The following is a 25619-nucleotide window of genomic DNA, read 5'->3' on the forward strand; positions in this document are numbered from 1 at the left end:
GAAGGGAGTTGAATGGTGGACTACTGGTGTTGCCAGTAACAGAGGAAGAAGGAAGATTGCAGTGATACCTGGTAAAAGTGTAGCAGTGATACAGAAAAAAATTATGAAGAAACACAGAAGAAGTCACAAAAATCAAGAAAGTAGTTCAGAGGAAGACTATGAAACTCTCTCTCTTAGAGATTCTTCTGAAGATCAGAGTTATCTGAGCTCTCAGATCAGGTCACCATCATCTGTAGTATTTGAAGTGAATGTCACCCTGTTAGCAGCCAGCCCAAAGATGAGGGGTCCAGAATTTGGTGAAGTTGTTCAAATATGAAAGGGAGCATTATTCTAGATTAATTATCGATGTTAGTGATGATGAAGCGACAACAAATTTTATGAAATAGTCTGAGAAATCATGAAAGTGGTCAACACCAACAGATGAAATGAAGTATAACTTTGATGAAATAATCTGCAAACCAGATAAGCTAATAATGTTTTTTTCTCTGTGCCAGAGCTTGATAGATACTGGAGCTAATAACTCACAATGTAGACTACCTTTGGGTTAAAGCTTCAGGGACAAATATTGAAACAAATTTGTAGATTGTAGCCAACATAATAAAGACAGATTTGATGAACTAAATGTTAACTTAAAGAAAATGTTTGAAAGATCATATTGTAGAGTTAAGACTAGAGAAGGCACAGTAAAAATTAGATTTTAATGTAATTAATGATCAATCAAAAGATTTTAATTTTACATTAGAAGTAAACCTTATCACAAATAGAAAGAGGAGTTTAACAAGAGTGTAGAATATTGCACCCTGAAGTGATAGAAATTGTGCAGGAAGAGTTATCTGAAATTGACACCTACAAAAAGTTAAGGGAAAAGGATTTCTTGCTTGTAATAACTGAAGGAAAAACTGCCTGGAATTCAAGATTCTAAAGAAACATGTGGACTGTAAAATGGCAGGAATCCAAAGTGTTTCACCTTTACACATATTTTAAAAAAAGTGGTGAAGAGGAAATCTATAAAATGGCACTCCCACCTCATTCACATTAACCTACTCAGTCACTGTATCTCACAGGCCTTAATACAACGGGGAAGGATGAAAGGTGCTATGTATGGGAGTAACACATTACTCCCCCCTCTCCCAAAAATTTGCAGATACAAGTTGTACAGATCACAAAACCTTAAAACTTGGACCACATTCATTTCAATGTCATTTATAAGAGAGGTCAGGTCTGCTGGCAGATCTGCCACTGCCCTCTGGTCTGAAAATAAAACACAGTCTAGTAAAATGTGGTGCATGGTGATCTGTACACCACAAGCACCACACATTGGGGGGTCATCGGACTGGAGCAAGAAGCCTTGCATAGGGCTGTGATCTATATGAAGACAATATGGAGGATCTCATCCTGTCAACATGCCTGGAAAGAGGTATGCCATGGCCCTGTTGTGGGCTATAATAGATGGAGCTTTATTGTACGTCACTTCCTGCCACTCATTCTCCCATTGATGCAAGACTCTGTACCTCAACATGGACACTATAGCATGGAGAGGGATGTGCACTGAAATAACTAAGGATCGTGACATGCTCCTTGGCTGGTAGAGCCACTCTTCAATTCCCTACAATAACTTTGTGCCCTGGTACACAGCAGAAATGCTCCTCCTCCCCAAGCCTTTGTAGCTGGAGTAGGGTGTCCTGGGTATTCTGGACTACTTATCTGCTGAGTACAAACATTGCTGGGAGTGAAGGGCACTCAGAGAATCCAAACAGACAAGGAATTTAGCACTTGAAGAACACCTCACCTGCTCCAGTGCCTGCAAGGTTGCATATAATTTCACAATGGAGACAGTAAAGTCTCGAGGCAGTCGGACCTTTAGGACACAAGCTGGGAAAACAACAGAGCAACAGACAGAGTCACCCTGTTTAGACCCATCCATAAAGACAGCTACATAGTTGTGGTGCTCATTTAAAATGTCAGAAAATGTTGCATTAAAAACAGATGCAAGAGTGCAATCTCTCCTGTACCGCACCAAATCTAAAATTACACATAGCATCAATAATCTCCAGGTAAGAAGGTCTCACTGATCCATACACAGTGCATCCATAGTCTAGCTGTGAATGCACAAAAGCCCAATAAAACTGGAGTAGACGCACTTGGTCTGCTCCCCAGTACTTGATGCTAAGGCACTTTATGATATTCAGCATGTATTGGGTTCTGGCTTTCATGTCTATTAGGTGTAGTAACCACGATAGTTTGGAGTAAAAAATGAGTCAGAAACCTCACTGAGTCTTTAAAATGTAGAATAGTGACCATCATATGCAAGTCAGGTAAATTAAAAATATGACAAACAATTGAAATGAACACACACACACACACACACACACACACACACACACACACACACACACACACACACACACACACACACACTTATCTGCAGAAAACTGAACACCTGTCTTTACAGATCAGTTCTCTAACCTCAGCATTGTAAGTTGCAACTGACGGCTCACTGCTGCAACACTGGAGGAGGAATAGAAAAACATTCACAAATAAGGAGCACTGTACAGGACTCCTTACCGTAGACATAATACAGTGTAGCGACCCCAGCTCGCTGGTCGCTCCACACTAACGAGTCGGCAACATCGTGAATGGTCAATGCCAGAAGACTGTGCTCTACAGTGGCCAGTCAGCCTCTACCTACCACAGCATGAGCAGCGGAGTGTGTGCAGTTGTCAGAAGCATGCTACCTGTAGTAACCATGTTAATACTGTTGTCGATCAGCTTGTATTGTAGACGAATGAAGAAATAAAGTATCAGTGCCGTAACGTGAAGTGTACAGTTAATAAATACCTACAAAGTGGTGACCCTGATGAAAGTATCATGGAGCAGTTACAACAACAGTTAGGACAGCAACAAGAAGATATGAAGCACTTGCAGCAATAATTACACCACTAGGAACAACTTATACAACAACAGTAGCAGCTACTGTGCGATCAGCAGCGCTAACACATGGAAGAGATGGCTACAACAGCGACATGAGGAGCAGCTTCGAATGCGGCTGGAAGAAAGGGGACTGCCTACCATGGAACAACAAGAGCAGGCAGAGGTGAACAACAAGAGCAGGCAGATGCGCACTGCCAGGAAAGCACGTGTCCGGCCTCCCAGGCACCCCCCGCCGCACCCCTGCTTATGGCGAACGGCGGTTGTATCTGTATCTTGGGCGGGACCGCCCCATTACCTCCTGCAGCCCCAAGGTCGCCGAGTCCATCTTCCCATCACCACCCCCCAGGACAGCCCCAGCTGCTCAAGTGAACTGCATGGTTTTCAAAGGACCAGCCTTCTGGTTAACGCACATCAAAAGCCATTTCGTCACTGATGGGATAACGCAAGATGCCACAAAATATGCACATGTGGTGGCACTACTGGATAGCCACTCCACCAGCGAGGTCAGTGATGTGATCACCATCCCACCAGTTTCAGGGAAGTATGAAATTCTGAAAGGTGAGCTCATTCGGCTTCTCTCCCTCTCTAACAAGCAGCATTTAAGACAGTTGTTGCATAGGGAGGAAATCGGGGATAGGAAACAATCACAGTTCCTGCGACATCTCCACACCTTGGTTGGACCGGACATCCTGGACCCTCTGCTACGATCCATATGGATGTCATGCTTGCTGGAAATGCATCGCACCCTGCTCACAGTGACGCAAGAGGAGAACATGAGCAAGCTGGCAGAGATTGTGGACACAGTAACCAAGACCGCAGCTCTGCAGGTTTTCACTACAACACCCACCAAAGATAGGCTGGAAGACATCGCTTCGTGCCTCGATGAGTTGGCACGGCAGGTCGCAGCTCTCGGCATATACAAACAGCGAGATCACATGCGGACAACGCAGCACGTGCTCCTCACCCTCACTGGACCGGAATGACTGCTTTCACCACCGTCGTTTCAGCGACAGAGCACGCAGATGCAGGTCGCCATGTTCCTGGGTGGGAAATGCATACAGCAGTCCTCCACACCCGGCGGACAGGTCTGCCAGCAGCACCAGCCCGGGCAACCATTGCACGTTTAGTGGTAACAGACAGGACAACTAAGTTGCAGTTTTTAGTGGATACAGGCTTGGACGTATGTGTATTTCCTAAGTGCCTGCTGTGGAAACCGCGACCGTGTGAAAATAACGACTTAGCAGCTGCAAATGGTTCAGTTATATGAACATATGGCCTTGTGACTTTAAATCTGAACATTGGGTTACAGAGGTCATTCAAGTGGCGATTTATAGTTGCAGATGTGACCCACGCTATAATTGGGCTGGATTTCCTGTCCTATTATGACCTCATACTGGATGTAAGGAACACTTCCCTTTTGGACTGTGTTATGTCGTTGAAGTTGGCATGGCAGCCCACGCAGTGCAGTGAGTCGTCGGTACACTTCCTTGCGATGCCAGTGCCGTTAGTGCAACTGCTAAACGAGTTCCCGACAGGAACTCTTTTGGCCTCCTAGGAAGATTTGACACCCCAGAGGCTCGGTTCTCACACATCCACCTGGACTTGGTAGGACCACTCCCAGTCGTCTGTAACTACCAGTACTGCCTCACAGCAATCGACAGGTATAGCAGGTGGCCAGAAGTATTCCCACTGGAAACACTGACAGCCGAGAAAGTGGCGCCAAATGATATTGTGGAGCATCTGCACCACTCCCTGAAGGCCGCTATAATGTGCCACATGGCAGATTTGTGGATTGATGTAGTGCTATTTGGACTGTGCAGTGCACTAAAAGAAGACCTACAGGCATCTCCAGGGGAACTAGTGTATGATAAACCCCGGCATCTACCAGGAGAGTTTTTCACACAACAAACTGGACCCCTGCACTCTACTCAAGACTTCCTCACAGAACTCTGCAGCCATATTGAGGCTGTGTCACCAAGTGAAATTTCACGGCATGGAAAAGAGGCTATCTTCGTGTTCAAAGATTTGGCAACGATGAAGCACGTTTTCCTCCGACGTGGCCCACTGCGCAGGGCACTGGAACTGCCCTACCAAGGCCCATACGCAGTCATAGGATGGAATGACAGAACCCTCACTCTCTGCATTAAAGGGGTAGACACAGTATTGTCCATCAACAGGTGCAAGCCAGCCTACCTAAGTTTAGAAGATGCCACCGAAATGCAGGCCACCACCGGTCACAGGGCACCTGTAGAACCACAGCCAATGGCACAGCAACGTCTCACTGAGCAGCCCTGCCCACCAGGAAACCAAGCAGCTACCGGCCGTCCAGATGCAGCAGTTACTCCGAAACAACAGCCACAACATAAACCTGATACAGACGAAAAGTGTGGTTCCATTTGGACCGACTGGACATTCACAGTTCATGTCAGTAACAACATTCTTCTTTCCTCTTTGTCTTTTTTTTCTCCCTTGTGGGGTTATGGTGTAGGACCCCAGCTTGCTGGTCGCTCCACATAAACCAGTCAGCAATGTCGCAAATGGCCAATGCCAGAAGACTGTGCTCTCCAGTGATCAGTCGGCCTCCAGCTACCTCGGTGCAAGCATCGGAGTGTGTGCGGTTGTCGGAAGCATGCTACCTGTAGTAACCGTGTTAATACTGTTGTCAATCAGCTTGTATTGTAGACGATCGAGGAAGTAAAGTATCAGTGCCCTAAAGAGAAGTGTACAGTTAATAAATACATATAAGTGTTTAGGATATGGCAAAGAGAGCAACACTTAAAACACTTCCCTGAGGAACACCATTCTCCTGCTCAATACGGTCTCACAGCACATCACTGACTCAAGACCTAAAAATGCACTTTGACAGGAAGGACCATATGAAAATGTGGAGGTGGCCACAAAAGCCTCATTGATGGAGTTACACCAGAATACTGTGTCTCCAAGTAGTGTCGTATGCCTTACTGATATTAAAGAATACATCAAAACAGTGATATTTACATAGAAGAACCTGCTGAATATCCTCTTCTAGTAGGGTCAGGTTGTCAATAGTGGACCAAAATCCCCAGAATCTACACTGAAAGTGGCTAAGGAGTTGCCTCGTCTCTAACAACCAGACCAGGTGATGGCTAACAATGCATTCCAGGATCTTTCCTACATGACTCATTAAGGCAATGCTCACATAACTACTGGGACATGTGTGGTCCTTTCTTGGTTTGAGGAGAGGTGTCACAACTGCCTCTCCCCATGAGCTGGGAAAGTTACCTGTCTGCCATATAAGATTAAAACCCTTGAGGAGGATTTCCTTTGATGCTGCTGGCAAATATCAAAGCCTATTATACCAGATTTGGTCATGATCACGTGCAGTATCACAAGTCCCAGATAGTGATGATTCCAGCTCCCACATGGAAGAAGAGTAGTTGTAAGACTCAGAATTTGATCCGAAGTCCAACTTCGCCCTCACTGCAGTCGCATAGTAGTAGTGAAATGCCAGATCCTGGTTGGCATTGGCTGTAGTTGCTGCCAAACGCTCCGCAATCATTTGAGTAATGTCTCTGGGCATTATTTGGAGACACCCCTGTTCAGCACTGCTGCTATTGGAAAATGACTGTGTTTATCTGAAATCCACAGGATGGCTTAACATACGTTTATAGAACAATGGTATCAGAAATCCGCAGGATGGCTTACCATACTTTTATAGAACAATGGAACAGTTGATTAAGTCTGGGAATGCTTGCCATGACCTTTTTCTTGCTCTCCTCAATTATGCATCAAGCCTTGATTCTCACAACTCAGAAGGCTGTGAGGTTGTCTGCTATTGAGCAGCATTTAAGACATCAAAGAGCCGCACGCCTGTCCCAGATTGCTGAACACCACACATCTGTCCACCAAGGTACAGGTCTATTCCTAAGATGACCTGAGGGCTCTGGGATCAATAGGTCAGCAGCATGATATATCACATGTGTGATGTAGTCCACTCATTCCTAGACACGGTGTTCAAACATAGCCAGCTGGCTCAACAGCATCCAGTTAGCCCTGGTAATCATCCATTTCAGAGGCTTCTGTTCAAGCAATCTTCCATCCAGCAGGTGGATCCACAGTGGGAAATGGTCACTGGAATGATGGTCATCAGTTGCTTCACAATGTGCTGAGTCTGCAAGGGCTGGAGAACAGAAAAAGAGGTCAATGGCTGAGGACGACTCGGTAGATCTGAGAAATGATTGGGACTGTCTGTGTTGAGGATGCACATCTCCTGAGAAATCGTGTTCTCGAAGACTTGACCCCTGGGGCAAGTTTAGTTTCAGCCGCATAATACATTAAGAGCACCGAAATCATGCAGTAGGAGAAAGAGTGGGGGAGCTGTTCAATAAGGCCTGTGAGAGACTCAGAGTCTATCGCATCCTTTGGAGGTAAGTACAGGGAGCAGTGGATTTCAGTGTATCTGCAATGCCTTCCAAACCTTTATGAATATAAAAATGTGAATCCTTCTGAAAATTGCCCTGTTTCCACTTTACAATCAAAAACACATTCTGACCACCACTGTGTATTCTGTCAGAAGTGACCCACATGAACTCCAATGGCTATTGCTTGTAGGTCAGAACCCAAGGAGAGAGCAAAAGAATGGTGTATGTTATTGATAAACTCAGCAGCACCTACCTTGGTTCTTTCCCCAGTCAGGTCATCCGTTTGATGGAGGGTATAGCCAGGTAGCACAGTGGCTTTGAAATGTGTTTCCTGTAAACACAAGCACAGGGGTTGTACCTGTGGCATGAGTTTAAGTTCATCTACATGAGTCCTGAACCCCTTCTTGTTCCACCGTAGTATTGGAGCCATTTATCAGAGGGGTTGCACTTTTATCCCATATTTCCGCCAGGTTGGGGAGCCCACAATGGGTGGAAGTTCAGCCTTGGGGCAAGATGGTTGCCCTGGGCTGACATTGAATTCCATCGTCTTTGTAGTAGGGCAGCAGAACCATCATGTCAAATGACATTGACATGGTCTTATGGTCTACTGCCTGTCTTCGCCTGTGATGGAAGCTTCCCATCTGTTTTCTTGGCCTGAGAGGGCTTTGTGGGAACTGCTGCAGCAGCAGAAGTGGCAGTGCTAGGATTTTTTGCAAGACTCTGCCTCTGGAGGTACTGGGAGCTCCACAGTGGTGGCAATTGTGGCTTTCTCTGGGGGGGAGGGGGGGTGATACTGATGACAATCTCCGTTCTCCATTTGTGTAGATGCATTCACTGTTGAAATAGACTTCTTAAGAGCCAAAGCTAAAGATGTAGTGAATGTAGGAGGTTGCATGGTCTTATACATCTTGTTGGCCTCACCATACAGGATGCCTTTCAGTGTTTTAATTTCCTGTATCTTCCTTTCTTCAAGGAAGATACTGCAGTCCCTACTCCAGACAGCATGATCCCCAGTGCAACTTACACTCTTTGGAGGCAAGGAGCAATCAACTCTGTCACGGGCGACCTTGCCTCATTTGCCCCAAGTGGCTTCACCCTTACATCCTAAGATGGTATGCCCAAAGCACTGGCATTGAAAAACAGTGCATTGGTTTGACGAAATAGACTGTACATTAAGAAAACCTGCCTTGATATGCTCCGAGAGTTTTGTGCTACTGAAGATTAGGATAAAGGGGTTGGATAATACTATGTCCCCATCCACCCTTTTCAATATATTTTGCACATGGACAATCCCTTCTTGACCCCGCCCACTCATCTTCCAGTTCCTTCTTGGGAATATCTACCAGATCTCTATGTGACATAACGCTTTTATCATCGTTTATTGACTAATAAAGTCATCAGAAGATAGAAAATAATTGCAAAATGATATAGAAAAGATATCTGTATGGTGCAAAAATTGGCAGTTGACCATGAATACTGAAAAGTGTGAGGTCATCCAAATGAGTGCTAAAAGGAATATGTTAAACTTTGGTCACACAATAAATCAGTCAAATCTAAAGGCTGAAAAGTCAACTAAATACCTACGAATTACAATTACACACAATTTAAATTGAGAGGAACACATAGAAAATGTTGTGAGGAAGGCTACCCAAAGACTGCGTTTTATTGGCAGGAGACTTAGAAAATGTAACAGATCTACTAAGAAGAGTGCCTTCACTACACTTGTCCATCCTCTTTTAGAATACTGCTGCGCAGTATGGGAGCCTTACCAGATAGGATTGACAGAGTACATCAAAGAAGGGTAGCAGGTTTGGTTGGTTGGTTGTTCTGGGGAAGGAGACCAGACAGCGAGATCATCGGTCTCATCGGATTAGGGAAGGACGGGGAAGGAAGTCGGCCGTGCCCTTTGAAAGGAACCATCCCGGCATTTGCCTGGAGCGATTTAGGGAAATCACGGAAAACCTAAATCAGGATGGCCGGACGCGGGATTGAACCGTCGTCCTCCCGAATGCGAGTCCAGTGTCTAACCACTGCGCCACCCCGCTCGGTTGGTAGCAGGTTTGGTATTATCGCGAAATATGGGAGAGAGTGTCACTGAAATTATACAGGATCTGGGGTGAACATCATTAAAACAAAAGCATTTTTTGTTGCAATGGAATCTTCTCATGAAATTCCAATCACCAACTTTCCCCTCCGAATGCAAAAATATTTTATTGACACCGACCTACATAGGGAGAAATGATCACCACCATAAAATAAGGGAAATCAGAGTTCATACAGAAAGATAAAGGTGTTAATTCTTTCTGTGCGCTATACGAGATTGGAATAATAGAGAATTGTGAAGGTGGATCGATGAACTCTCTGCCAGGCACTTAAATGTGATTTGCAGAGTATCCACATAGATGTAGATGTAGCTCAAGGTGTTGTGGAGTTCCATTTCTGTGACATATTCCCCAACACATTTAGCTTTAAATAGATTTGTCACTTGTTGGAAACTAGCAGTTTCAACCAAGAGTGTACCATTACACAATTGCTTGATGGATTTCAGTGTAGCTGTGATGTCTTCCAAACCTTTTTGAATATAAAAATGTGGAATCTTCTGAAAACTGCCCTCACTCCATTTCACAATCAAAAACACATTCTGACCTGCAGAATGCATTCTGTTACTATTCATGGACAAATTCTGTGTAATCCCTGAATCTGGAGGGCTGTCTATGTGGGCCCTCTTATTTGATTGAGTGTTAGCACCTGCTAGTGGCCTACCATTCCAGTGGGAGGAGAAGAACAAAACTTTGAGAGTTCCATTCCAGTCCCACAAGCACCTTGGCAAATAAGGGTCCACTCAGACAGAACCCCAGAATGCCTAAGAAAGCCTTACACAACTGAGGTGTGGCAGGTTCCCCAGAGGTTGCACGCTAGTGATTGTTCCACTACAACAGCAATGCATCTTGTCGGCATGCAGCACACCTTGAAATTGAGTTTTTATAATATATATAGAGGTTTTTACCATCCTCATGATCTGGCAGTCAAGCCAAGATCCCCATAGTCTGTTAAACCACTGCCACACCATACTGTGATCACTGAAACATACCCAGAGCTTACATTAACAGGGCAGGAATACAAAACTGCAAAGAATGATGTGGACATTAACAGTCCCTTGTTTACCAAACTGAAATAAACATTCCAACAAAATCTGGCTAGGGAAGTGGGGATAGTGCATTGAACCTGTAGAATGTGAACACAGAATAGAATGTACTGAGAGCAGTTTAAAGGAAATAACAAGAAAGGTAGCAGAGATTGGTTATCAGACCCATGTTAAAAGTACTGGAAGGACTGTTTTAATAGAGATTACAGAACTTGCCCCATTCATTTAAAGAAGAAACTTGAACAATCGAAAAAGATTGAGGATTTAAAGAAATTAATTTGCCATCATCCAGAACTATAACAGGAAATGTGAATGAGTGGTGGGAAGAGTTCTGCCAGGTAAGTGTAAGTCAGTTGTCAAATAAGTTTCCACACTTGAAGAATGAAATGTATCTGCCTATTTAGTTGATCAATAAATGGTACATAATATAGCTTCCAAAGTCGCCTATGTTGTGAGTCAATTGTAATTCAGACCTGCCAATCAGTCCAAATAACCATGCTTTTGTTCTACTTCACTTTCTTTCCTTTGCAGTGTCTTCACTGCCAGAGGCTGCATGAGAGCTCTAATCTTTGTTAAATCTACATACTAAAAAGAAAATTTGTTCTTTTAATACTAATATATTAAAGCTTCTCTGTACCTTGAAAGGTAACTCCCATCAGATATGTGTAACACATACGTATCACAGTTGTTTGATTGATTACATGATGTTTTGTCTCATTACACTTTACAACACGAATACGTTTTGACAGATCAAACACCAGAGAATGAATGTCAGAATATCAGTTTAATTTTTTTGTTTTGCTTCTACATTGCTACTGTTGTTATTGTGTATACCATTCTTCCATGGCTGTGACAACTCCAGGCTGTGACATCTAAGAACAAGTAGGCCACAGCACGTGGAGACACTAAACTCACCATCCAGTCTTCCAGACATGCTGAGTCCATGTGCCTCATATTACCTGTCATAATAATAAAGCATTTCTGCTACAAAATGCTGTCTGAAACTTAACTGTTAATAAAAAAAATATTAAATATCATGATCATCTTTCATCATTTAGAAGGATAGAGAGTGTAACTTATGAGGATGCTTTCCCACCTATGTCAAAGGATAAAAAGAGAATCAAATTTTTAACAGGATAACTAAAAGCTGAAGCTGGAGAATGAGGATTCTTTAATGCAAAGGAACAAGAAAGATTTTGGGAAGCAATTTAAAGAGAATTATTGGTCTGAAGGAGAGAATCAGAAACTAACAATAGAATTACTGGATAACATACAGCAATAAATGGAACTGGCTCTGGAAGTATTTTAATTGACACCTAACAAGAGCAATTAATTTACACATACTGATAAGTAGGAGCCATCTAGCATGAGTATCACTCAGTAGAGTGTAGTAGTAGTAGTAGTAGTAGTAGTAGTAGTGTCCACCCATGTACAGGAGAAAATTATTGTCATCCCACTGGACATATCACTGGATCACTCAACTTAATTATGCATACATTCAATAAAGTCGGTAGGCATGGCACGGGAGGATACGTGTGCTGGTGCCAGTTCAACATGGCAAAGTATCCACAGCAGATTTAAGGGCTGCCCACAGACTGACACATTCTCATTTGTCATCCAGCTTTAGTTTACAGCAGGCTCTCTGATGTATCTATTGATGATGATCCTGCACTATGTGGTTTTCTTCTGGGCTGTGGTGTGGACTTTGTTGTTAAATACTGATGATCTTTGGTTAGTGTGCAAATTTCCCAGTCTGCCTAATACTGGACTATAGTCAATCACTGTTCTATCAACCATTGTATTTTCAGTAACTAACTAATGACATATGGGTGCGCTGAGACCATGGTTGGTCTCTGAGTGTTTCCCAGTAAAACCTACAAATGGCATTCTCCAACATAGATGTGTAACTTATTCAACAAATTTTCATAGTGCCGAAGTGGCCATGCAGCATCCATGCCAAGACATCTTCTGTTTTGTGTATTTTTTGGAGAATTGGAAACCATTACTTTCTGTGATTTAACTCTAAAGAAGTTATACTTAATAAAAATCTTTGTTGTTGAAGAAGCAACCTTGCAACAGATTGGAAATGAGAAGTCAAGAGGCAGTTCAGATTTAAATTACATGGAACAAATGGATATCCTTAACAATGTTTGTGAAGAATGTAAATTCACCCACTTCTTCCAATTTACTTAGTAGGTCCACTTGGTTAGAACTAACAGGGTGCTAGTTGAGGGCCATTTTTCATAGCTTAGGGTAACAGCAAAGTTGTCCAAATCCTAATGAACATAAAAGGAATAAGCATTTCCAAATATCACCTATATCCTTTTAACAAGAAAGACATACTGACTCTTGAGTTGAACCTCTTTACCCTAATTTCATTCAGATCATCAGAATGACTAGCCTCCTTGAGCCTTTATTCTGGAAGGTTGCTAATAGTCACTGGGAGAGTTTATGGTTGTTATAGGAAACACTGATGCCCCGTAATAAGATAGGGAAATAAGGGTCCACCCTGACATGTCTGAGTAAGCGTTATACAACTGGGATGCAGCAGGTGCCCCAAAGGTTGCCCACTGATCTGTCTGAACAGCCATCCACCCCATTGGCACACAGCACAACTTATGTTTGGGGGCCTTTTTATAGCGGTTTGTAGCTTCCTCATGTTCCAGGCAGTTAAGCTAAGACCCTCACTCCTTGTGATATACAGCATTGCACTGCCACGGCACAGAGTGGTTGCTGAACCATGCACAGACATTACAGTTACAGAGAATTTTCTGTGTTTTATGATATTGTTAGGAATTCAAGACTCATGAAGAATGCATGAGGAGCAGTAGATGGGAGTTTGTACGAGGGTATCCCAAAAGTAAGATCTCCTATCTTTTTATAAGTGCAGAACTCTGTTTGTGTGAAAGTTGGTCACACTGTTATGAAGAGTGCTTCATGCGCTGTGTGTAAACATGCGCATGCCACACTGATGTGCTCAGTCTTGGCTTGGCAGCCATTGAGAACGGAGCTCTTGTTAGATGTTACCACCAAGTGCGAATTGCGTGCAGTTATTCGGTTTTTGAACACAAAGGGTACTGCGCTGATTGAAATCCATCGCCAATTGACAGAAGTGTATGGCAAGTCATGCATGGATGTCAAAAATGTTCGTAAGTGCTGTAGAGAGTTTGCAACTGGTCACGACAACAGCTTTTTAGGATCGGAAAGGGATATTGTTGGTTAACTTTATGCCCACCAGGACCACAATGGTGACAGGTACTGTGAGACTCTGAAAACACTCAAATGGGCAATTCAGAACTGGAGAAAAGGAATGTTGAGCAAGGGCGTACACATTCTCCATGACAACACTCACCCACACATCGCTCGGCAAACCGTTGCTCTCCTGCAACAGTTTCAGTTGAACATAATCACCCACCCACCCTACAGTCCTGACTTGGCACCCAGTGACTATCACCTGTTCCCTAGGTTAAAATAACATTTGGCCAGAAAGTGATTCAGCTCCAATGACGAGGTGAAAGAAGAGGTTCATAACTTTCTGAACAGCATGGCGGTGAGCTGTTATGACATGGGCATACAAAAACTGTCACAGCACCTACAAAAATGCATCAACAGAAATGGCGATTATGTCGAAAAATAGCTAAATGTTCAAGCTGTAAACTGATGTAAACCATTGTTGAAATAAATAGATCTATGTACTTATAAAAAATAGGAGACCTTACTTTTGGGATTACCCTTGTAAGAAAGCCTCTTCATAGATAAATTACATATCAGTCTCACATAGGCCACTGAAAAGCTTGCTCCTATATAATGATACATTTTCACTAGCACCTTAGGTGTTCAGCTAACTGCTAAGTTTGATGGGTTCTACTGTGATTTGTGTGGAAAGCTAAGTGTTACATAATGACAACTGCATTTAATTTTGTATGTGCCAATACAGACCTCCATATTAAACATAATTTCTCTGCCATTTTTACCACATTATAGGACAGCAAGGATCTTGAACTGCCTCTGGGTGACAACAGAAAATGAGTTGCAGCAGAAGTGATTTATTAATGGCAATCTTAATATCATATTTCCAAGGCAGTTGTGACAAATCCAGTTGATGTAGTGTAGCCAGTATCAATTGAGATAGTCAGCATATTACTTATTTTAAACTGTGATGTATAATGGTACTTTACGGGTAAGTAGCATTAACATTGTTTGCCAAAAGAATGGTTATTGTTGCCACCAATGAAAAAAATACTTCTATTGACCATCCCAGCTCATGTTATCTAGTTTCAAACTATTTTAATTGTGTCTCTTATTTTGATTTTTAAAAATGTGTTTACCTACTATACTTATCTCAATGTTCTGCCACTGCCAACTTCTAATTCTGCTTCAACTGAATGTGACACCTATGAACCACTGCACATGTGTTAATAAATCATTATACTTAATTGGCGTTCACCAATCTACTCTCAAAGCTTACCTCATATGTTCCTGACATGTTCATGTATTGAATTATTCCATGGAGTAAAAAAAGTGTAATTCTGTGGCTCACTGATGTGATGCCTACTCAGTGGATAATGTCCCCCTTTCATCTGCTGACCCCTTGCATATATATTAGGAAGTGGGGGGAAGGGGGGGGGGCAGGAGGGCAATGTGGCACTGTTGTGCCTCCTAATGGTTATCAATCTTGTTCCATGTTCTCATGATATTATCCCACTACAGCCATTGGGTCTGAAGATTGTACATAGCACTTGCAATTCTTATGTCAGGCTGTCAGAACTACAGACAGAGAGAGCTTTCTTGGACAACACATAAAATAAAGAATTATTTCAGTTACTTTATTCTATGTTTTACCCTATTATTATTATTATTATTATTATTATATATTATGGTGTGGTAGAACCCCATCCTCAACTTGATGCAGAGGCAGTAATAAGTGAAATGTGCCGTTAAGTGCAACACCTGTTTTTACTTAAACTATCTGAACCTTCACTCCTTTTTAACCTCCACCCAAAGGCATCATCTTTTTGAAATTGGAGAGCTGAAACTTATTTCTCCAAAGTGCCCATTCCCTGACTCTCATGTTTTTGCTGATTATTTATATGCTTTATCATTAATTTGATCACATTCTTTCTTTTTGTTTTAGTTCTTTATATCAATTTATATCTTGTGATCCCCTCCTTGCTCTCTCTCTGCTCAGCAGCCTTTTACTTTACTATTTTGCCTAACCTTTCTTCTGTTCATTTCTTCCACTATTTCTTCTTAATTCTTCCCTCTCCCATCCTCTATTTTCTTTATTTCTGCTATGATTGGCATCCCTCAATTATTCCCCATAGTGTCATCACCGTAATGTGGCTGTGTTTCACCTGTAGTCAGTTCCCTCTGCGCAGTATCTTCCTGGTACATTGAAATGATCATCTAACATTGTTTCCTTCTGTCACCAACTATAAGGCTTCTTGGCTCCTTATAACCATTTACCACCATTTTTCTCACTTCATCTCATGTCACCTGCTTCCTCCCTTGGTAATGCCACCTGCTTCCTTCCTTGGTACTTCTCACATCATCCTCAACTTTTCCTCAGACCTCTGAGGTTTTTTAAACATTTGACCACAACTCATTTTTCCTTTATTTGTTACTGTTTAATATGCCATTAACAGCTAAATTAATAGCCAAGGAGAATTAGATAAGTTAGGCAGTGGAGAGTTAAAGAAACACCCATTGTCTCTTAAAAGTGACAATTCCAGAAAAGATCTGAATAGGCCATCTAATGGCAATAACAGCTGGAGGGAATGGCAACATGCTGATCACATGCCCCACGGCCATAGTTCACTCCTTGCACAGTCTTATAGGAAGCATCTGGCTAGTAAAAACAAGCCCAATAACTAATCATGAATGTATTTATATTTACATTACATTTAAATGCTTAGTTTCACTACATTCATACACAAAGTCTTATTCAAGATTTTATTAATACCTTTGTTAGCATTAGAGGAGCCACAGTGTTAACTGTAAAGTTTTCCATCATCTGTTCATATTTCACTAGGTTTACCCTAGTGAATTTTGATGATACACCAGCATTATTAATTAGGACATTTAGTCCTTCCTCGCCAACAATATCTGCTACAGATTTGCTGAATTCGCCATAGCTGTTAAAATCCTTCACATCTGGAAAAAAGGATAAAGTATAAGTAGTTATATATATCCAAAATGAAAGCTAATTGAACCAGTTGTACTCACCAAAATGACATGGGGATCAGTTGATAATGTTATAAAATATTTAACAGGATCTCTAGCTTTCAGAATCAAGACAGTCTTCATCTAGATGTAAGTAGGAAATAGGACAATAGGGAAATATCTAGTTAGTTGGGTGATGCAGCAAAAAAGTGATAAATCATTTGAACATTGATATCAGTCAGAACGAGTTACATACTCCAGCAAACAGTAAAACAAAGCAGCTCTTGATAAATTATTGGAGGCTGCTTGGAGTCACATTGATTAAGAAGTGGGAAACAATTAATGAAAAGAAGAAGCAGACAGTAACTACTAGGAGAAATAAAAATTTAAGATTAAAAAGATCATCAGTGGACCTGGAGAACACAATGACGAAATAAAAATAAGAAGAAAGAATGCCACACATTGTAAGGTGGCTTGTGGAATATTGGGTAGATGTAGAAATGAAAGATTTCAACAACATAACATTCTTAAAAAAAATTTAGAAACTGTAATTTCAAAATATGTAGCTAGAGGATGAGGTGAACATAGGAGTGGTCAAGTAAGTCTGTGACTAGTGACAGGAATGAACAAATCTGCAGTAACAACCTAAAAGCATAATTTATAATATGCAATTTTGATGAAATTATGATGCTAACAACAATCATATCAGTACTGATTATCACATAATAATTGTGTTATAACCTTTAATCACTAATAAATTGTGTGGATACACAAAAGTAGAAACAATAGCGGGTTACATGCTATTAACTCCGTATCTGTCATTCGACTGCCGTGCCATGACATGCGGCCGGCGCCATTCATAGCCAGGTGGCGCTCCCGCGCTCGGCCAAGCTGCGGAGCACCTCTATTGCCGTGTTCGCGTACTGACGTAGCGGCACTTTTAAATCTCGTGGCACTGTCACAACACTTTTCCCCCTTGAAAAAAAGACACTCACTTCCTTGGAGACACGGACAGTGCGGAGACATCCATGGCCTCTTGGGAGGCCCCAAGAAGATCCCGCGGAGAAACACGAGAGTATGGTCGAAAATGGCCAGGACGGAAGCTTGCGCGTGGAACGCGCCTCCTGGACGAGATGATGGGGCAAAACTCCGGAGCGGCATCCATAGGTGTCGTGGACCTGGGGGTGTGCCCCAGCGAGATGGGTCCCAGAGAAGGCGGCGTCGCGACTGGGGCCGGTTCCGGCATACTCGGAAGCGGTAGCGACGTCGGCTGCAGCAACATGCCCGGAAGATCGGCAGCAGCGACAGGACTGGCTTCTCGAGCTGGTGGAGACGAAAGAAGGGGCGGTGGCACCGGCGTGGCCACCACTCGTGGGCGCATCTGGTTGTAATGGCGAACAACCATGCCGTCATCCGTACTTATTTCACAAAGCCGGCGGCCGCGAAGAGCCTGGACCACCCCTGGAATCCATTTAGGGTGAGATCCATATCCCCGTGCCCACACGTCGGCGCCCACCGGGTATTTTACCGCACTAGGGGACACAGTACAAGGCCTGACAGGGTGAAGCAGGTGCAGTAGAGTGCGCGGTTGGCGGCCATGCAAGAGTTCAGCAGGGCTGCGATCACCCAGAGGCGTGAAGCGATAAGAACTCAGAAATTGCAACAGAGCGTCATCTGTGGAAAAATCACTAAGGAATTTTTTCATCTGGCTTCTGAAAGTGTGGACAAGGCGCTCGACCTCCCCATTCAATTGCGGATGGAAGGGCGGTGCTGTAACATGATGAATCCCTTGTCCAGTACAAAAATCACGGAAGGCCTGTGAAGAGAACTGAGGGCCATTGTCCGTGACAATCGTGGATGGAAGACCTTCTAGCGCAAAGATTTTGGACAAAGCCAGCGTCGTCGCCGCAGTGGTGGGCGACGGACATCGAACAACAAACGGAAACTTCGAGAAGGTGTCAATCAACAGTAGCCAATAAGTGCCGAGGAAGGGGCCGGCAAAGTCAGCGTGCACCCGTTCCCACGGCTGCACCGGATCAGGCCACGGAGAGGGCATAGTACGAGGTGCAGCCAGGTGTTGAGCACACTGACCACACGCAAACCATGTGGGCAATGTCCGAATCAATACCAGGCCAATAAACGTGCCTGCGGGCCAGGGACTTAGTCCGAGAAATCCCCCAATGGCCTTCATGCAATAGTTTGAGAACATCATTGCGAAGAGAGGCTGGCACCACGACCCGTCGAGATGCGCCATCCGTGGCCAGAAGAACAACACCCTCACGAACAGACAGACGAAGGCGCAAGGCATGGTAGTTGCGAAGGGGATCCGATGCCCGGGCCTTGGTCCTGTCCGGCCAACCCCATTGAACAAAACCGATCACCTGACGCAGGACTGGGTCCCCCGCAGTAGCCGACGCGACCTGCGAACCTGTAAGTGGAAAACCCTCGACCGCATGACGTTCTTCCTCATCAATGTGGAAACAGAGTAGTTCATCTCGATTGAAAACCGGGTCGGGGCCCATCGGCAAACGCGACAACGTGTCAGTGTTGGCGTGCTGGGCCATGGGGCGATAGTGAATCTCATAGTGAAAACGAGACAAGTATAAGGCCCAACGTTGCAGGCGGTGAGCTGCCTTATCTGGAAGCGACGCCGAGGGGCTGAACAGAGAGACCAGCGGCTTGTGGTCGGTGATTAGGTGAAACTTAGAACCATACAAAAAAACGCTGAACTTTTTTAGAGCATAAATGATAGCGAGCGCCTCCTTTTCGATTTGAGAGTAACGCCGTTGGGCATCGTTGAGGGTCTTGGAAGCGTAGGCGATGGGTCGTTCCGATCCATCCTCATACCGATGGGCGAGAACAGCCCCTAGGGCATACTGTGACGCGCCAGTCGCTAGAACCAAGTGCTGACCCGGACGGAATGTGGCAAGACAAGGCGCCGACTGTAAATGAGCCTTCAGGCGGACAAAAGCCTGCTCACACTCGTCGGACCAGCAGAAAGGAACGTTTTTGCGTAACAGCTGATGCAGAGGATGAGCCACCGCCGCCGTGGAGGGAATGAATTTGTGATAATAAGCAATCTTGCCTAGAAATGCCTGAAGTTCTTTGACCGTAGACGGCCAGGGTAGAGCGGTAATGGCCACAATGTGCTGTCGTAGAGGACGTATACCCTCACGGGACAAGTGGAAACCAAGATAAACAATGGAGGGTTGGAAGAACTGTGACTTGTCCAGATTGCACTTCAACCCAGCCGAATGCAGAACCCGAAACAGTGAACGCAAATTGCGACGGTGCTCCTCAGCGGAGGCGCCCGTGACAATGTCATCCACGTAGTTGATGCAGCCGGGAACGGAGGCCATGAGCTGTTCCAAAAACCGCTGAAAAATGGCCGGCGCGTTAGCGACGCCAAATGGTAACCGCTGGTACTGATACAACCCACAAGGAGTGTTGATGACGAGAAATTCCTTGGAAGACGCATCCAACGGCAACTGATGGTACGCCTCCAATAAGTCAAGTTTGGAAAAGAACTGGCCCCCAGCGAGCTTGGTAAATAACTCCTGAGGACGGGGAAGAGGATAAGTGTCAACAAGGCCATGAGCATTGACAGTGGCTTTAAAATCACCGCACAATCGCAGACTCCCGTTTGGTTTAGAAACCACCACGACTGGCGATGCCCATTCGCTGGAGATAACAGGAAGGAGGATCCCTGAAGCTGTTAACCTGTCTATCTCAGGCTTGACAGGCGCACGCAACGCCATCGGAATAGGACGTGCCCGGAAAAACTTAGGGCGAGCTGTAGGTTTAAGAGTAATGTGGGCTTCAAAATCCTTGGCCCGACCCAGACCAGGAGAGAACACGGACGAGAATTCAGAACACAATCCATCCAGCTGTTGATACGGAATATCCTCAGATATGAGGTGCACATCATCATCAATGGAGAACCCGAACAACTGGAAAGCGTCATAACCAAACAGGTTTTCCGTGCCCGCATGATCCACCACATAAAACGTGAGGGGCCTAACAACAGACTTGTAGGCAGTGGAAGCGTCAAACTGGCTAACGATAGGAATTTTCTGCTTATTATAAGTTCGCAGATTTCACGTAACGGGAGACAAGGGAGGGGAGCCCAACTCCAAATACGTGCGAGAATTAATGAGAGTTACTGCAGAGCCAGTGTCCACTTGCATGCGAATGTCTTTATCCAGAACACGAACAGTAACAAACAACTTATATGTTTGAGAAAGCACACAGTTAACATCCATGTCCGATACCTCATCCTCGTCGACAGGAACTTTAGGGGACTGACACACAGAAGCAATGTGGCCTCTTTTCCTACATGAATTACACGTGGCCCAACGTTTTGGACACGCGGCCCTGTCATGCTGTACGAAACAACGTGGACAAGAAGGAAGTGCGGAACGAACCTGCTTCTGTGGTTGCTGTTTTCACTGCGAGCGTGGTGGCCCAACGCGACGTTGTTGACGCGAGTGAACTGCCGCGACATCGTCGTTCCCCTGTGAAACAGGCAAATTGTCCGCGTCGAAAGTGGTCTGTACAGCGCCCACATCACACCACGCGTCTATTTGCGCACCAGCAGCGTGAGACACTTCAAAAGATTGAGCGATGCTGAGAACTTCCGACAACGACGGGTTTGGCAGTTGTAAGGCACGTTGCCGAACTTCTTTATCAGGAGCAAGCCGTAGAATAGCGTCCCGAACCATTGAATCAGCATAAGACTCATGATGAGTGTCCGTGACAAACTGACATTTCCGATTCAGACCGTGTAGTTCCGCCGCCCAAGCCCGGTAAGATTGATGGGGCTGTTTACACCAGTAGAACGCCACGCGGGCAGCAACGACGTGGGTGTTTTTTCGGTAATAGTTAGACAATAATTCACACATTTCTTGGAAGGACAAAGAGCCAGGTTCCCACAGAGGGGCTAACTGAGATAGCAGCTGATAGATCTGTGGGAAAATCCAAGATAGAAATAATGACTTACACATAGGAGCATCGACAACGCCGAAAGCCAAGAAGTGTTGCCGCAAACGCTTCTCATAATCCTCCCAGTCTTCAGCGGCCTCGTCGTAAGGAGGGAACGGAGGCGGAGAAGAGGAAGACAGTCGATGAATTAGCGACATCAACAATGCCTGAATAGCAGCCGTCAGCTGTGTTTGTTGTGCCTGAATAGCAGCCGTCAGCTGTGTTTGTTGTTCAATGAGTGCTTGCATAAGCTGTTCCATGTCGGCCCCGACACGAACACACAATTCCACAACGCAGGAAAAAAAATATCCGCCCTCATCGCCAAAAAGTGTTATAACCTTTAATCACTAATAAATTGCGTGGATACACAAAAGTAGAAACAATGGCGGGTTACATGCTATTAACTCCGTATCTGTCATTCGACTGCCGTGCCGTGACATGCGGCCGGCGCCGTTCATAGCCAGGTGGCACTCCCGCGCTCGGCCGAACTGCGGGGCGCCTCTATCGCCGTGTTCGCGTACTGACGTAGCGGCACTTTTAAATCTCGTGGCACTGTCACAACAAATTGAATGCACATTTATGTATCACCACAAGCCTGACTCTTCCTCCAAAGAGGTGTATACTGGAATGATGGACTTACTTCAAATGACTGAGGATGTTGTAAAGGGCAATAGAATATTGATTACAAACAGAAAAACAGGTCTTGAGAATTTTTGGTATCCTGAAAGACCATTGCAGATGCTTTGAATATAACATAATAAAGTAAATTTTATGTAAATTAACATTTTAGAACACAACTCGAGTAAGAAATGATTTTAAATAAACTTCATAAAGCGGCTTAGTAGAACTATGAATAATTACAAATAGTTCTGAGCCTTATTCCTGGTATATCTTAGGATTGTCTTCCAGAACTTAAGGTAAATTACATCTGACAACAATTTTTTGTGTATGGAAACAATGTAGCTCCCCAGAGACTTGTGGGGTGGGAGAACTAAACCATTTCTTTAGTCAGGAAATGGTGACGGTGAGGAGACTTTATTGTTCGTTACAGATCAATAGTGTGAGAAGTCAAGTCAATGGGAGTGGTAGGGAGGGAGGGAGGGAAAGAGGGAAGGGGAGATGGAGAGAGAGAGAGAGAGAGAGAGAGAGAGAGAGAGAGAGAGAGAGAGAGAGGGGGGGAGAGGGGGAGAGAGAGAGAGAGAGAGAGAGAGAGAGAGAGAGAGAGAGAGAGAGAGAGAGAGAGAATCCCAGAACAGCAGTGTGGGTTATGACTTTACTGTTTATCCATGTTGTGTAGAGGGTAAAGTGAGTAACTACAATAACATACTAAATCTAATAGGACCATGTCTAGGAAGAAAGTATTGTGGTGTTCAGATCAACTTTGTCATTCATGAATGCAGTATGTTTTTGGGATGCACACATGATTTTTGAAACAAATATTTTAATTTAATTTTCCTAACTAAACAAATGGCTCAACATTATTGCAATTGGTTTTCAGTAATCCATTCTATACAGACAATATTTAGAGAAACAGCAATATTTGCTACATATTTACAAAGCGGGTGAGGGATCCAAAGAGCATACTGACAAAAAATATATATATTTACAGTTACCAATGTTATTCAGAAGTGTACCTAGCTGTTCAATTTGTCATAGGTAGGCATGGGTAGGTGACATTGGCAATTTACATCACACATTTGTTGATGATGGGGATGGCACAGCGAGTCAATACTGGTACAGCGAAAAAGAGTTGAACAGCGACTATACCTGAGATGAGGTAGTCATTTGTGGAACGCAAGGTCATATTGAACTAATACTGGAAGTATAAGAATATTCATTAAGTACAATTGCTGTGGTAGAAAAAGTTTGGATCATGGCCACCAACATGTCAGACAAATGCCCATATTTGTGGTAAATTTGATGCCAGTGGAACTGTTAAAGATGTGCAGAGCCAAGATCCATGTGAACTTGAGCAGCTACAGGTCCAGCATACAGTTATGCAATGTTGCAATATTTTAACCAATCACCAGAAGAATCAGTGAATCATGGAATGTGCAAAAGTGGGGTGAGCCAATCTACATCTACATCTACATCTACATTGATACTCCGCAAGCCACCCAACGGTGTGTGGCGGAGGGCACTTTACGTGCCACTGTCATTACCTCCCTTTCCTGTTCCAGTCGTGTATGGTTCGCGGGAAGAACGACTGTCTGAAAGCCTCCGTGCGCGCTCTAATCTCTCTAATTTTACATTCGTGATCTCCTCGGGAGGTATAAGTAGGGGGAAGCAATATATTCGATACCTCATCCAGAAACGCACCCTCTCGAAACCTGGCGAGCAAGTTACACCGCGATGCAGAGCGCCTCTCTTGCAGAGTCTGCCACTTGAGTTTATTAAACATCTCCGTAACGCTATCACGGTTACCAAATAACCCGGTAACGAAACGCGCCGCTCTTCTTTGGATCTTCTCAATCTCTTCCGTCAACCCGACCTGGTACGGATCCCACACTGATGAGCAATACTCAAGTATAGGTCGAACGAGTGTTTTGTAAGCCACCTCCTTTGTTGATGGACTACATTTTCTAAGCACTCTCCCAATGAATCTCAACCTGGTACCCACCTTACCAACAATTAATTTTATATGATCATTCCACTTCAAATCGTTCCGCACGCATACTCCCAGATATTTTACAGAAGTAACTGCTACCAGTGTTTGTTCCGCTATCATATAATCATACAATAAAGGATCCTTCTTTCTATGTATTCGCAATACATTACATTTGTCTATGTTAAGGGTCAGTTGCCACTCCCTGCACCAAGTGCCTATCCGCTGCAGATCTTCCTGCATTTCGCTACAATTTTCTAATGCTGCAACTTCTCTGTATACTACAGCATCATCCGCGAAAAGCCGCATGGAACTTCCGACACTATCTACTAAGTCATTTATATATATTGTGAAAAGCAATGGTCCCATAACACTCCCCTGTGGCACGCCAGAGGTTACTTTAACGTCTGTAGACGTCTCTCCATTGATAACAACATGCTGTGTTCTGTTTGCTAAAAACTCTTCAATCCAGCCACACAGCTGGTCTGATATTCCGTAGGCTCTTACTTTGTTTATCAGGCGACAGTGCGGAACTGTATCGAACGCATTCCGGAAGTCAAGAAAAATAGCATCTACCTGGGAGCCTGTATCTAATATTTTCTGGGTCTCATGAACAAATAAGGCGAGTTGGGTCTCACACGATCGCTGTTTCCGGAATCCATGTTGATTCCTACATAGTAGATTCTGGGTTTCCAGAAATGACATGATACGCGAGCAAAAAACATGTTCTAAAATTCTACAAGAGATCGACGTAAGAGATATAGGTCTATAGTTTTGCGCATCTGCTCGACGACCCTTCTTGAAGACTGGGACTATCTGTGCTCTTTTCCAATCATTTGGAACCCTCCGTTCCTCTAGAGACTTGGGATACACGGCTGTTAGAAGGGGGGCAAGTTCTTTCGCGTACTCTGTGTAGAATCGAATTGGTATCCCGTCAGGTCCAGTGGACTTTCCTCTATTGAGTGATTCCAGTTGCTTTTCTATTCCTTGGACACTTATTTCGATGTCAGCCATTTTTTCGTTTGTGCGAGGATTTAGAGAAGGAACTGCAGTGCGGTCTTCCTCTGTGAAACAGCTTTGGAAAAAGGTGTTTAGTATTTCAGCTTTACGCGTGTCATCCCCTGTTTCAATGCCATCATCATCCCGTAGTGTCTGCATATGCTGTTTCGAGCCACTTACTGATTTAACGTAAGACCAGACCAGTAAGTGTAAGACACATTTTATACTGTGCAAAGTTTAATATGTACACTCTTTGACATAAAACTCGACCGGCGGCTGGCCGCTTCAGAGGCTAAGTCCGCGCCGATCGCGGCATGGGATAAATAAACTGGCCACCTCGCTAATTCTCTAAGTCCGGTTATCTGCACAATCTGGCAACACTGTAGACTGCGGCACT

At 44.1% G+C, this 25619-nt stretch overlaps 1 protein-coding gene across 1 annotated transcript in view; it reads right to left on the reverse strand.

Annotated features, from left to right (window-relative positions):
* The window catches only part of LOC124613719 (C-factor), a 100322-nt gene that overhangs the window by 18891 nt on the left and 55812 nt on the right, over positions 1 to 25619 (reverse strand). The window contains exon 3 of the mRNA XM_047142442.1: positions 16439 to 16629. Coding sequence (XP_046998398.1) covers positions 16439 to 16629 — 191 coding nt within the window. The remainder of the gene's footprint in view (positions 1 to 16438; positions 16630 to 25619) is intronic.

The sequence above is a fragment of the Schistocerca americana genome, chromosome 1 (assembly GCF_021461395.2).
Source record: "Schistocerca americana isolate TAMUIC-IGC-003095 chromosome 1, iqSchAmer2.1, whole genome shotgun sequence".
NCBI lineage: Eukaryota > Metazoa > Arthropoda > Insecta > Orthoptera > Acrididae > Schistocerca > Schistocerca americana.